This window comes from Sciurus vulgaris (genome assembly GCF_902686455.1).
Source record: "Sciurus vulgaris genome assembly, chromosome: 5".
In the NCBI taxonomy this organism is placed as follows: domain Eukaryota; kingdom Metazoa; phylum Chordata; class Mammalia; order Rodentia; family Sciuridae; genus Sciurus; species Sciurus vulgaris.
The window spans coordinates 98,878,091-98,890,046 of record NC_136465.1 but is presented as its reverse complement, the minus strand read 5'-3'; the positions used below and the strand labels follow the sequence as shown (position 1 = coordinate 98,890,046).

Sequence of the window (11,956 nt, the reverse complement as noted above, 5' to 3'; positions counted from 1 at the left end):
TTGAACTTGCAGTCCTGCCTCAGCCACCAGAAACACTGGGACCACAACATGCACCACAGCCTGGTTGGACTGCTATGTTTTGGGTAATAGATAACCAACATTCTCCTGTGGACCCCAGACTACCTTCACACCAAATTCAGTGCCCTTCTTAATTCTAGGGCCACAGGTGTTTTCTCCTCCTGTTATAACGCTGGATCCACCTTATACTTCGAACATAGCCCTTGCTGCTGTGCCATTGCAACTTATTTTTAAAATGGACAGGCTTCTTTCTCCTCCTCTCTTCCTCCCCTACTCCAACCTGGCAGGGTAGGGTGGGACAGAATTACTTTCCTTCCCCATCCCAGGCAGAGCTATCTATCTGTCCTTGGCCACACAGCCACCACAGGAAGGAAGTAATTCAGATTTGAGGATGACTCCCCGGGAAGATCTAAGAAATGACTGTCTCCGAAATTAACAAGTGAATTACAACACCCCACGGAAGGTAGCCTTTGAATCATCTCTTTAAAAGCCCTCTGTTCCCCCTGATGGGCAGAATCACAACCTCTGGAACAGAAGTTCCCTGTGTTTCTCTTTTGCTAGCAAAGCAATAAAACTTCTTTTTCTTTTTTTTCTCAAAACCAGTGTCCTTGTTATTGGATTGGCATTGGGGACAAGGACTGAGCTTTCCGCAACATTGTCATCCCCAGTCCTTAGGTTTATTGTTTCTGCACTGGGCATTGAACTCAGGGCGTTGTACATGGTTGGGAAAGTGCTTTGGCACCAATCGACACCTCCAGCCTTCCACCCCACTCCCGCCCCTCAATGCAGGCTCTGCAAGGATAAGGAGGAAAGGGCGGAAGTCAACACTCTGAATCTCTGTTCTGCTGCTGGCTACACCTGTATCCATCCAAAGAGTCAAGGGCCTACTTGACTCTGCAACTCCAGGAAGAGGCTCCGATCTGGTCGCCCCGAGGTCTGCCTCCACCTTCCCTTCTCCCTCTCTCCCTCCCCTTCTTCTCACTCACACACCCTGGTGTACACAGGCATGCAAGTACATAAGCATGCTGGCGCACGTGCATTTCCAACAGCTTCCCTTTGCTACGGAGCAGCCTGGGTGCAGTTACTCATCAACCCTTCACACACGCCCTGGGGCACGCTTTTGTTGCTTTTCTGAATGAAAGGGGGGGGGGGGGCGGAGCCTTCCAGGCTGTGGGCGGACGACCCAGAGTCCCGTGGGCCTTTGAACTGCCCAGTTCCTCCACCTTTATTTCCAGACAACCCTCGAGTCCCTGAGAAAACAAACAGCGAGCCCAACTACTTCTTGCCGCTTTCACTTTCTGGAGACTCAGCCCACAGGCCACTCACTGCCGCACCGCCTTAACCCTGCGACCTGCGGAAGGTGCCGCCTCCGGCTGCCCTGGCTGCCCTGCGCAGCGAGGTTGGCACCTCCCTCAGGCTGGAACCCGCTGGGTCCTGAAGGCCCTGGCTTCCTCCCCTCTCCCTAGCCACACCGCGTCCTCCTGGTGGCCCTTCTGTTACCCTGGTCCTGTCGTGCACTACAGCAGTGACCTCGGGTCCTCGTCACCACGGAGGCAACTTCCCCGTGGCTTCACCGCCACTTCCGCGACTAGTTTGGGGTCTTTTGTGGCCAAACACGGGTAATGAGTGTTTGAAACACTTAACTGGATATGAACAGACCTCTGTATACAGGGAGAGAAGACTGCACCCTGCAGTGTGCGCTTCTGCCCTCTCCACCCCCGCTCTCAGCAGTTTTCCTCTTGGCTTTCTCCTGCAGTTGCTTTGTGCTTGGAGGTTCACTGTTGCTAAGAGGTTATGCCCATCAGCTGCGCGGTAGAGGTGCAGTAGCGCGATAATGGGCAGTGCACGGGTTTGTGCGTGGATTTGAGTTTTGTCTCCTGTGATATTTGGCCCTGTTTGTGTAACCTGACCATCCTGTGTCTCTCATCCTCAGGGCCTGCTAGCAAGCTGTTTCCCAGGGTGGTTGTGAGGTTAAACTGCAGGTATTACAATGCATGACGTGTGATAGTGTTCCGTAAATGCTTCTGTGTTTTTGTTTTAAAAAATGGGGTTGAGCCCAGGAGCACTCCACTAAGTCACACTCCCAGCCCTTCTTTCTTTCTTTCTTTTTTTTTTTTTTTTTTTTTTTTTGAGACAAGTTCTTTCTGAGTGGCTCAGGGGCTCAGGCTGGTCTCACACTTGTGATCTTCCTGCCTCAGCTCCCCAAAATAGCTGGAATACAGGAGTGCACCGCTTTGCCGCTCTGTATGTGTAATGTGTATTTTTGTTTGTTTTCTTTCTTTTTTTTCTTTTTGGTGAGTTTTGGGGTTTTATTTTGTTTTTGTTTTTGTTTTTGTTTTGGTGTAGGGAAGTGAATCCAGGGCCTCCAGCTTGCTAAGTTACCCAGGCTCACCTCCCAAGTTGGGATCCTTCTGCCTCAGCCTACCAGACAAGGTCGGTTGGGTTCAGGGTGGTATGGCCGTAGACTACCTCAGCCTACCAAATTTCTGAGATTACAGGTGTGTTCCACCTCACCTGTACAGTCATGTGTTTTAAAAGGACCTTAACAATCCTTGTGATTTTTCACTGGAAATATGAAAAGCAAAGAAGTTGTTTATGTTTCCATACTGCTGAATTGAATCTAGGGACATTTTGCTGCTAAGCTACATCCCCTGTCCTTTTTTTTTAAAGTTTTGAGACACCAGCTCACTAACTTGCTGAGGCTGTCCTCAAACTTCCATCCTTCTGCCTTAGCCTCCCAAATTGCTGAGATTACATGTGTGTGCCACTGCAGCTGGCACAAAAGTTTTGTTTGTTTGTTGTTTGTTTTTACGAATTGTTTGCAGATGGAACTCAGGGCCTCCACCATGCTGGGTAGCTACACCCCTGACCCACAAAAGATTTTGATGCCTAGTTGACAAAATGCCACTTAGTTCTTTGTTTGCTTTTGGTGTAGTGGGAGAAGGTTGAAGGTGCTGTTAGGGGACTTCTGTTTTACTGGTTTTTAATCTGACTGTCTTACCCCTGCTGTTTTTAGGTTAATGCTGTGGAAACCAGCTGCTCAAATGCCAGAGGAAGGATGTGCCTGAACCTGCCACTGAGTCCCAGGTGGTGAGGTGTTTTTCCTGTTCGAAGTCAGGTCCCTGCGTCTTTGCTTTGGCCCTGCCACAGATGAAAGGGAACTGTCGGTCCACATCACATGAAGCACACAGCATATGATGGCTAACACGCTGTGTGCATTGTCATTATCAGCAGGCGTACAGACTCTTAGAACCCATGCCTGTCATCCAATTTTCAAGTCAAAAACACTCATCTTCACAAATTAAGTGAAGATGAAGTTCAGGGTAGACACAGTGGGGAAGATATCAAGTCGGGAATTTCAGTGGTTTTTTTAAATCTGTCGAGGTTATACTCTTGTGTACACTTGTGCTTGACTCTAAGCATAATCAGAAGTGGGAGCCAAACACACAGCTGATTTTTTTTTTTTTAATATCTTTAAAAAACTTTTTTTTTGTAGTCATAGATGAACAAAATCTTTATTTTATTATTATTATTATTATTTTTTAATGTGGTTCTAAGGATGGAACCCAGTGCCTCACACATGCTAGGCAAGTGCACTGTCACTGAGCTATAGCCCCAGCCCTGATTTTTATCTTTGATGTTTTATTTATTTATTTTGTGGTACCAGGGATTGAAACTAGGGGCTCTCTACCTCTGAGCTATGTCCCTGACCCTTTAATTTATGACAATTATTATTAGGGATCAAGCCTAGGGCCTCGCTCATGCTAGGCAAGTGCTCTACCATTGAGCTGTGGCCCTATTTGCTTTATTTTTGAGATAAGGTCTTGCTAAGTGGCCCAAGCTGACCTCATTCTCATGATCCTCCTGGCTCAGCTGCCCAAGTAGCTGGGATTATAGGCAGTGTTCCTGGCCCATGTTTAATTTTTTACAAATTTATTTTTACAAATTTGAATCACTATATAATTTTTTTTTTTGAGGGGTTGGGGATTGAACCCACAGCCTCATACATCCTAGGCAAGTGCACTAGCACTAACCAACATCCCAACTGCAAATATAGAAGTTTTATACCCACAGAAAGTCTGTTATTACAATATTTTAACTTTTTCTCAATAATAAAAGAGTCACAGTTCTACAAACCAAGGTTCAATCAAGGACAGATCAAAATTTGAATTCTGAAGTTTACATACTCACTCCTTGATAACATAAACAGAAGAAGTGTAAAGGATGTTTTGAGAGCTGGGATGTAGCTCAGTGGTAGAGCACATGCTTAGCATGTACAAGCCCCTGGGTGCCACTGAGAAAGAGAGGGAGCCAGGTGTGGTGGCCCATGCCTGGAATCCCAGCAGCTCGGGAGGCTGAAGCTGGAGGATTACAAATTCAAAGCCAGCCTCAGCAACTTAGCAAGATCCTGTCTCAAAATAAAAAAATAAAAAAGGATTGAAGACATGGCTCATTGGTTGAGCACCCCTGGGTTCAACCCCTGGTACCTCCAAAAAAAAAAAAAGAGAGAGAATATGAAAAAAAGATCATTTGACAGTTTGTATAAGTTTGTGTAACTGAAGTCAGTACTTAAAATAAGTCTTCAAGGGACTGGGGAGATAGCTCAGTTTGTAGAGTGCTTGCCTTGTAAGCACAAGGCCCTGGGTTCGATCCTCAGCACCCAAAAAAACACCAAAATAATTCTTCAAAGGGCATCTACTCTCCCAGCCATCTAGTGTTGTTTGCCATTTAACATAATAAATAATAGTCATAATTTATAATAATTGGTATGGCTCTTAAAGAAAACAAAGATGTTGAGAAGAGACTGACTGAGTTTGGGTGGTTGCTAAACCAAGATTGCATTAATTTATTTAGGTCAAAATGCCCAAGTTCTTAGCTATGGAGACCTCCAATCCCTCTATTTTGCTAGAGAAACTGAGGTGACCACTCAGACTCACAGTAGGAACTAATAGTAACCAAACTCCTAAGAGCCTGATATGCAAGCCAGATGCCGATTTGTAGTTTTACAATAAGAAATATAATGCCAAGAAGACCAGATGGTTAGCACAGTCACCCTTGTGGGAATAGGTGTGAGACATTGAGAAAGCAAAAATTAAATTAGGGTGATGGAAGTCAGACACCAGGAGCTCTAAGTTCAGGATCCCAGAGATCAAGAAACCTTTGTTATTGCTTGCTTTTTTGGGGGTAGGGGTAAAAAAGGATTGAGGGATTGAACTCAGGGGCACTCTACCACTGAGCGACATCCCCAGCCCTATTTTATATTTTATTTAGAAACAGGGTCTCTGTGAGTTGCTTAGTGCCTTGCCATTGCTGAGGCTGGCTTTGAACTCAAGATCCTCCTGCCTCAGCCTCCCGAGCTGCTGGGATTGCAGGAGCATCAGCTTTCTTCAAAGGTAGTAATAAACCTGGAAAAGTATATACTGTATAATAATGAGGACAACATTTAGAATCTCTGAGTAATGGCAAATTATGAGCAATTTTTAAAAAATCTTATTTTAATACTGGGGATTGAACCCAGGGGTACTTTACCACTGAACTACATCCCTAGCACACACCCCATCCTGTTTTTTTTTTTTTTTTAATTTCAAGTCAGAATCTCCCTAAATTGCCTAAGCTGCCCTCAAACTTTTGATCCTCCTACCTCAGCCTCCTGAGTAGCTGGGATTGCAGGCATGTGCTACCATGCCCACATGAGCAATATTTTTTTCTTAGCCTCATGTTAAAAGTAATTTCTAGGGCTGAGTACAGTGACACATACCTGTAATCCCAGCAACTCGAGATGCTGGGGCAAGAGGATCACAAGTTCAAGGCCAGCCTCAGCAACTTGGTGAGATCCTGTCTCAAAATAAAAAAAACAATAAGAGCTGGGAATGTAACTCAGTGGTAAAGCACCTCTGAGTTCAGTCCCCAGTTTAAAAAAAAAAAAATCCAGCATTAGAGAGTTTGTTAAATAAATTATAAAAGTCTATGTGGTATAATGTGCTGCCATTAAAAATCATGTTGTAGAGTGTAGCACAGTGGCACATGCCTGTAATCCCAGACAATCTGAGGTATGAGGATTGCATATTCAAGTCCAGCCTGGACAATTTAGCAAAACCCTATCTGAAAATAAAAAATAAAAAGGGCTGGGAATGTAGTTCAGTAATAGAGCTCCCCTGATTCAATCCCCAGTACTCCCCCCCCCCCCCCCCCCCGCCCCCGCGCGCATACAAACACACACACAAAAGTTGTAGAAGAGTTTTTAATGCTTTGGGAAGTGACGGTATTTTTTAGGTATTTACTATGTATAAGGCACTGTTCTAAGAGCTTTCTTTCTTTCTTTCTGATACTGGGAGTTGAACTCAGAGGGGCTCTATAACTGAGCTACATCCATAGTTCTTTTTATTTTTTATTTTGAGACAGGGTCTCACTAACTTGCCAAGGCTGGCCTCCAGTTTAAGATCTTCCTGCAGCCTCCTGAGTCACTGGGATTTATAGGTGTGTGCCACTGGGCCAGGCCTTTATATGTTCTTTTACCAAGCCTGTAAGATAGATGAGAAAACAGAGGCAAGAAATGTTAAGAAATATGTTCAAGGTCACATACCCCAAGGTCAATTTCCATTTCTATAAAATGGATTTCCTTCCTGGCATTAGTTCATCAGATTGGATGAGAATTAAAAGATATAATAAAGGTAAAGAAAAAAGCCAGTGAGGTGTGGTGGTGCATGACTGTATCTCCAGCAACTTGGGAGACTGAGACAGAAGGGTCACAAGTTCAAGGCCAGCCTGGGCAACAAAGACCCTGTCTCAGGCTGGGGATGTAGCTCAATGGTAAAGTATCCCTGGGTTCAATGTCTAATACCAAATAAGTAAATGAATAAATAAAATAATAATAGTCCAGTGTTCAGAATGAGGGTTAGCAAATTTCAGTTTACAGCCCATTATCACCCGTGAGCTAAAAAACAGTTTTCACATCTTTATTTTTATTTATTTATTTTTTTGGGTGCTGGGGATCGAACCCAGGGCCTTGTGCTTACAAGGCAAGCACTCTACCAACTGAGCTATCTCCCCAGCCCCTTGTTTTCACATCTTTAAATAGTTGAAATAAAAAAGAATAATATTATGTTATTCATAAAAATTATATGAAATTGAAATCTAAGTGCCCATAAATAAACTGTTATTGGAACACCACCCTGTGTATTCATTTACATATTGTCTATGAATGTATTTCTGCCACAAGAACCAGAATGAGTAATTGAAATAAAGAGTAAAAGTGTTTATTTCAGCTGGGTGTGGTGGTGCATGACTGTAATCCCAGAGACTCTAGAGGCTGAGGCAGGAGGATCGAAAGTTCAAAGCCAGCCTCAGCAATTTAGCAAGGCCCTAAACAACTTAGTGAGACCCTGTCACAAAATAAAAAGAGCTGGGGATATGTCTCAATGGCTAAGCAGTCCTAGGTTCAATCCCTGATACAAAAAAAAAAAATTAAGAAATAATTTTTTTTTAAATATTTGAGGAAATGGAAATATTAACTACTCTAATTTGATCATTACACATTGCCTATATGTACCAAATTTTCACATGGTATTCTAGAAATTTTTAGTTAAAATCATAATTAAATTACAAATATGTATGTAAAAAGATGAAAAACTACCTGACATGTTACAAAGAGTCTGACGGAAGTCCTAATTGAGGGTTAGCACTGATTATAATAGTGACATGAAAAAAGACTTTTATTAGTCAGTTATAATTGCAGTCTCCAAACTCTGATCAACACTCCAGAACATTCCTTAGGTGCCCGTTGCGCTCGCCTGTTCCCCTTCCCACTTGTAGCCTATCCTGAAGGAAATTAGAAAATTCATATTTGCAAATGCACAACACGTCTCCCGTGTTTGTGTTTACAGGTGTATTTTGTTTAGCTCCCATAACAGTCCTAGGGCATTGGGCCCTAGTCTTAGAGATGAAAATACTGAGGTTCATAAAATTGGGTGTCTTGTAGAAAAAGAACAGAACTTAGAAAGTGGCAGTGATAATAGTTTTGTGGAGAATGTGATGTAGTATCTGAACCTCTTGCTGTTTGTTTTGAGTACTTGGTTTTCTACCCTGTGTGACCTTGGCTCATTTCCTCTTTAGAGTGGGCACCTTGATCCCACAGAGAAATCAGTCATCAATCCCACACCCACCAAGATGTGTAGCTAATTCTCTGGTCAGCTGCAGTTTGCTAATGGGTGACAGCTGACCTCGGTTACCCACTTCACTCCTCAGTAATAGTTTAATCCGGGTGCATTTGAACCCTCTTCTTCTGGAACCTACATCGGTGTCTTTGTTGTATATTCCAAACGAGGGGCCCTGTTGGCAGACATTCACAGTGGGAAGAGGGAAGCATGCTGGCAAGTTGCTGAGCATTTCTGTTTGTGCAGGTGTGATGCCATTCAAATCACACGGGTGCAGACTTCACCTTTCCAAGGGGCACTTGAGTGTTCATTTTTTACAAAGTGAAAAGTGTTCTTTCCTTTATGCCTTTGTGTTTGAGTGCCCCGTGCTGACTGGTAATGGTAACTCAGAGCAGTCTGAAGACCCAGAGATAATGTTAACTTCAGTGACTGCCTTGTTTCTTTACTCCAAGCTTATTAGTAAATCTTGGTGATAATTTTTAATTCATTCAGAAAAGCTGAACTTATCTGGTTTCCATTTGTATTGTTACTGCAATTTGTTCATTTCACTCTTTGGCCCATTTAGCTTCTCCCGTGGGAGCCCATCCTCACATGACCACTTAGGACCCAGGGTGGGCAAGAGGAAGACAGCATAGGACTCATTTGCTAGCACTGACTTTAAAGTCTCCTTGCCAACTCACTGTGCTTGCAGGAAATATGCAAACAGCTTCTCTGAGCCCAGAGGTTTTGCAGAGCCTTAAAGACTCAGCTGTAATAGTCTTACAAAGTTGCTGCTTTCCTAGAATAGCAAGTTTTAAATAGTAAATGATTGTAAAGAAACTCATTAGAAAAGGCATATTTTACCTCCTCTTCTACTGTCTTTATAATAGAGGATTTAATCCAGTTTAATTTATTCAGCCAGGTGCCTGTGGAAGCTGCCTCGTTTGTTTGGCTTTGTTTTCAGGAAACCCTGTCACTTGTGTTCCCAGCGTCAGGGAGCTAATCCTGCCCCTCTGTCAGATCCATGGTAGACAAAGGCCACTAACACAGAGTCTCCACAATGAGAACGGGCAGAGAATCTATTAATGTGTCAGTTGCCTGTGAATTATGGCCAAGATATTTGCCCAACATATGGCACAAGGTTATCACGCTGTAAAAGCAACTCATTTGAAGCAAAGCATCCATGCACACCGACAGACACTCACAACCACTTAGCAGAACAAAAAAATTATGCCCAAGGACAAGTCTTGGGAATTTGAAGCAACCACTAAATAACAGTAGACTTAATCTGTTGGGAGCATTTTTACTTCCTGTAGGATAAAAATAAAAACAAACTAAAATCAGAGCAGTCTTTAGGGATATGGTGGAAAACAGTTGCATTTTGTTCTAATCCTCAATTAGGAATGGGAGACAAGGTCCACAGAAAGAGTGCTATGACCAGAATCTATGTCATCCATGAGGGTGTTTCAGTGGACATTTCGATGACAGGGTGGTATCATGAAGACAGGTGTCACCTGCCCATTTGCAGATTCAGAATCTCAAATATATGAGCAGTCCAAAGTTAACAGGACTCAGTGACTCACTGATAAATCTTAAGTAAAAGAACATATAAAATAGAATGCCACGTTACTCATTCCCATTGAGAAATCTAAGTGCCCAATTTAACAGTCAGCCCAATGAAATTTCCCTCCCTGTTAGTAATAGAGAACCCTATCACGGCACTGTGCCTCCATGTTAGCCAAAGCTAACACTGGCTGTGTGCCTTGAGAGGCCCTGGCTCCTGGGTAAAGAAGAGGGAAATGAGCATAGGGGAGCAGATACAACGTGGACAGCATCAGTTTCTTCTAGACTCACAAACAAGATTTTGAACTTCCATGGGAAGGAGGTATAATCAGAAACTGGGGCAGTTTATGTATTCTTTTCTTTTCTTTGGTGGTACCAGAGAGTAAACCCAGGGCCTTTCACATGCAGGCAGGGGCCCTACCCCTGGCTACATCCCCAGTCCTTGTTTTGTTTTGTTTTATTTTAAGACAGGGTCTCATTAAGTTGCCCAGGCTGAGCTCTAATGCACTGTCTTCCCGCCTTAGCCTCCTGAGTAGCTGGAATGACAGGCGTATGCCACAGTTGAAAAACAGGTGATTTCTGCTTTACTGGAGTTTCCAGCTTATGGGGCAAAAATATATTCAACAAATATACAAATAGATGCATAATTATAAATTGTAGTAAGTATCCTGAGGGAAAGTGATGAAAAGAAATAAGGAAGGACCTATTTTAATTTGGAAGGTTAAGAGCAGTCTTTCTGGAGCTGGGGGTATAACTCAGTGGCTGAGTGCTCACCTAGTATGTGTGAGGTCCTGGGTTTGATCCCTGGCACTGGGAAAAAAATAAAATAAAAGCTTCCAAATGACTGACTTGAACTTCTGAGAGTTGGTAGTGCTATGAGCTAAGATGAAAAATAGTGAAGAAGGATGGTGCCAGGAGAAGCGCAAGGAAGTTCAAAGAGTGACTTCAGTTGTGATGTGCTGGGCGTAAGATGCCTGTAGGACTTCCATGCAGAGACACTAAACTTTCAGGTGGACTTGGATGTGCTGTGCCTCGTATGACAAATGTAAGGTCTGTGCTCGAAATATTATTCCATGACATTGGGAACACAAATAGGGATGGGCGAGTCTGCCTAAGAAGAGGGTAAAGAATGAATGGAGGGGCTGGAGAGATAGCTTAGCTGGTAGAGTGCTTGCCTCGCAAGCACAAGGCCCTGAGTTTGATTTCCCAGTACTGCAAAAAATAAAAAATAAAAAGAATGAGTGGAGAGGAGGACCCAGGCGCCGAGATCGGAGGAACTCATTACATCATTTAGTGGTTGGGTATAAGCCAACTCATGAACAAAGGGAAGTGAAAAGGAGCGGGCAGATGGGTGGCAGAAAAAAACAAGAGAATGTAGTGTCAGATACCAAAAAGAGTGGTATAAGGAGCCCCTGGTCACTTGTATCAGTTGCTGAGAAGTCCAGGAGGAAGAGGATGGAGAAATGCATGTCAGCCAGGCACCAGGGCTGCACACTTCTAGTCCCAGTGACTGGGAGGCTGAGGCAGGAGGATCACTTGAGCCCAGGAGTTTGAGGCCTGTCTATGTAGCATATTGAGACCCAGCTTCAAAATAAATAAATGAAATGAACCATTCATTGGATTTGGCAAACAGGAATGATCATCCACCTATCTACCTACCTACCTATCTATCTGGGTGGTGCTGGGGATGGAACACAGAGCCTTGCACATACTCGGTCAGTGCTCTACCGCTGAGCTGTATCCCCAGTCCACAGAACCACAGAAGGTGCTTTCTATTTTTGTACTGGGGATTGAATCCCAGGGAGCTTTACCACTGAGCTATATCCCCAGCCCTTTTTTATTTTATTTTGAGACACAGTCTTACTAAATTGCTGAAGCTGGCTTCAAATTTGGTGATCCTCCTATCTCTCAGCCTGGCCATCGAAGTGCTTTTGATGACCCTTGATGGCTTTCTCAATGGAGGGGTAGGGTCATAAACTAGACCCAATAGTTAAATGGGAGGAGGGCAACAGAACCAGGAGGTGTCCATAGTGCTTTTGAAACCTCTGTTTTATTATGGAGAAGAGAGAAATGAACCAAAAAAGTATTTAAAAGGAAGTGGGGGGTTCTGGAATATAGCTTAGTTGGCTTAGTTGGTTGAATGCTTGCGTAGCATGGACAAGGCTCTGGGTTCAAGACCCAGAACACCCCCCCGCCCAAAAAAAAAAGGCAGTATGGGATCAAGAGGAATAGAATTTAAAGAT

General features: G+C 43.6%; 1 protein-coding gene across 1 annotated transcript; it reads left to right on the top strand.

Annotated features, from left to right (window-relative positions):
- Positions 1-1,024: 1,024 nt before the first annotated feature.
- Positions 1,025-3,086, top strand: LOC306662260 (uncharacterized protein; the record flags this gene model as incomplete). The annotated part of the gene is made up of 3 exons (XM_079141781.1): positions 1,025-1,030; positions 1,285-1,637; positions 3,035-3,086. 3 exons carry the CDS (start codon positions 1,025-1,027, stop codon positions 3,084-3,086), a joined length of 411 nt encoding a protein of 136 aa, XP_078997907.1.
- Positions 3,087-11,956: the final 8,870 nt, after the last annotated feature.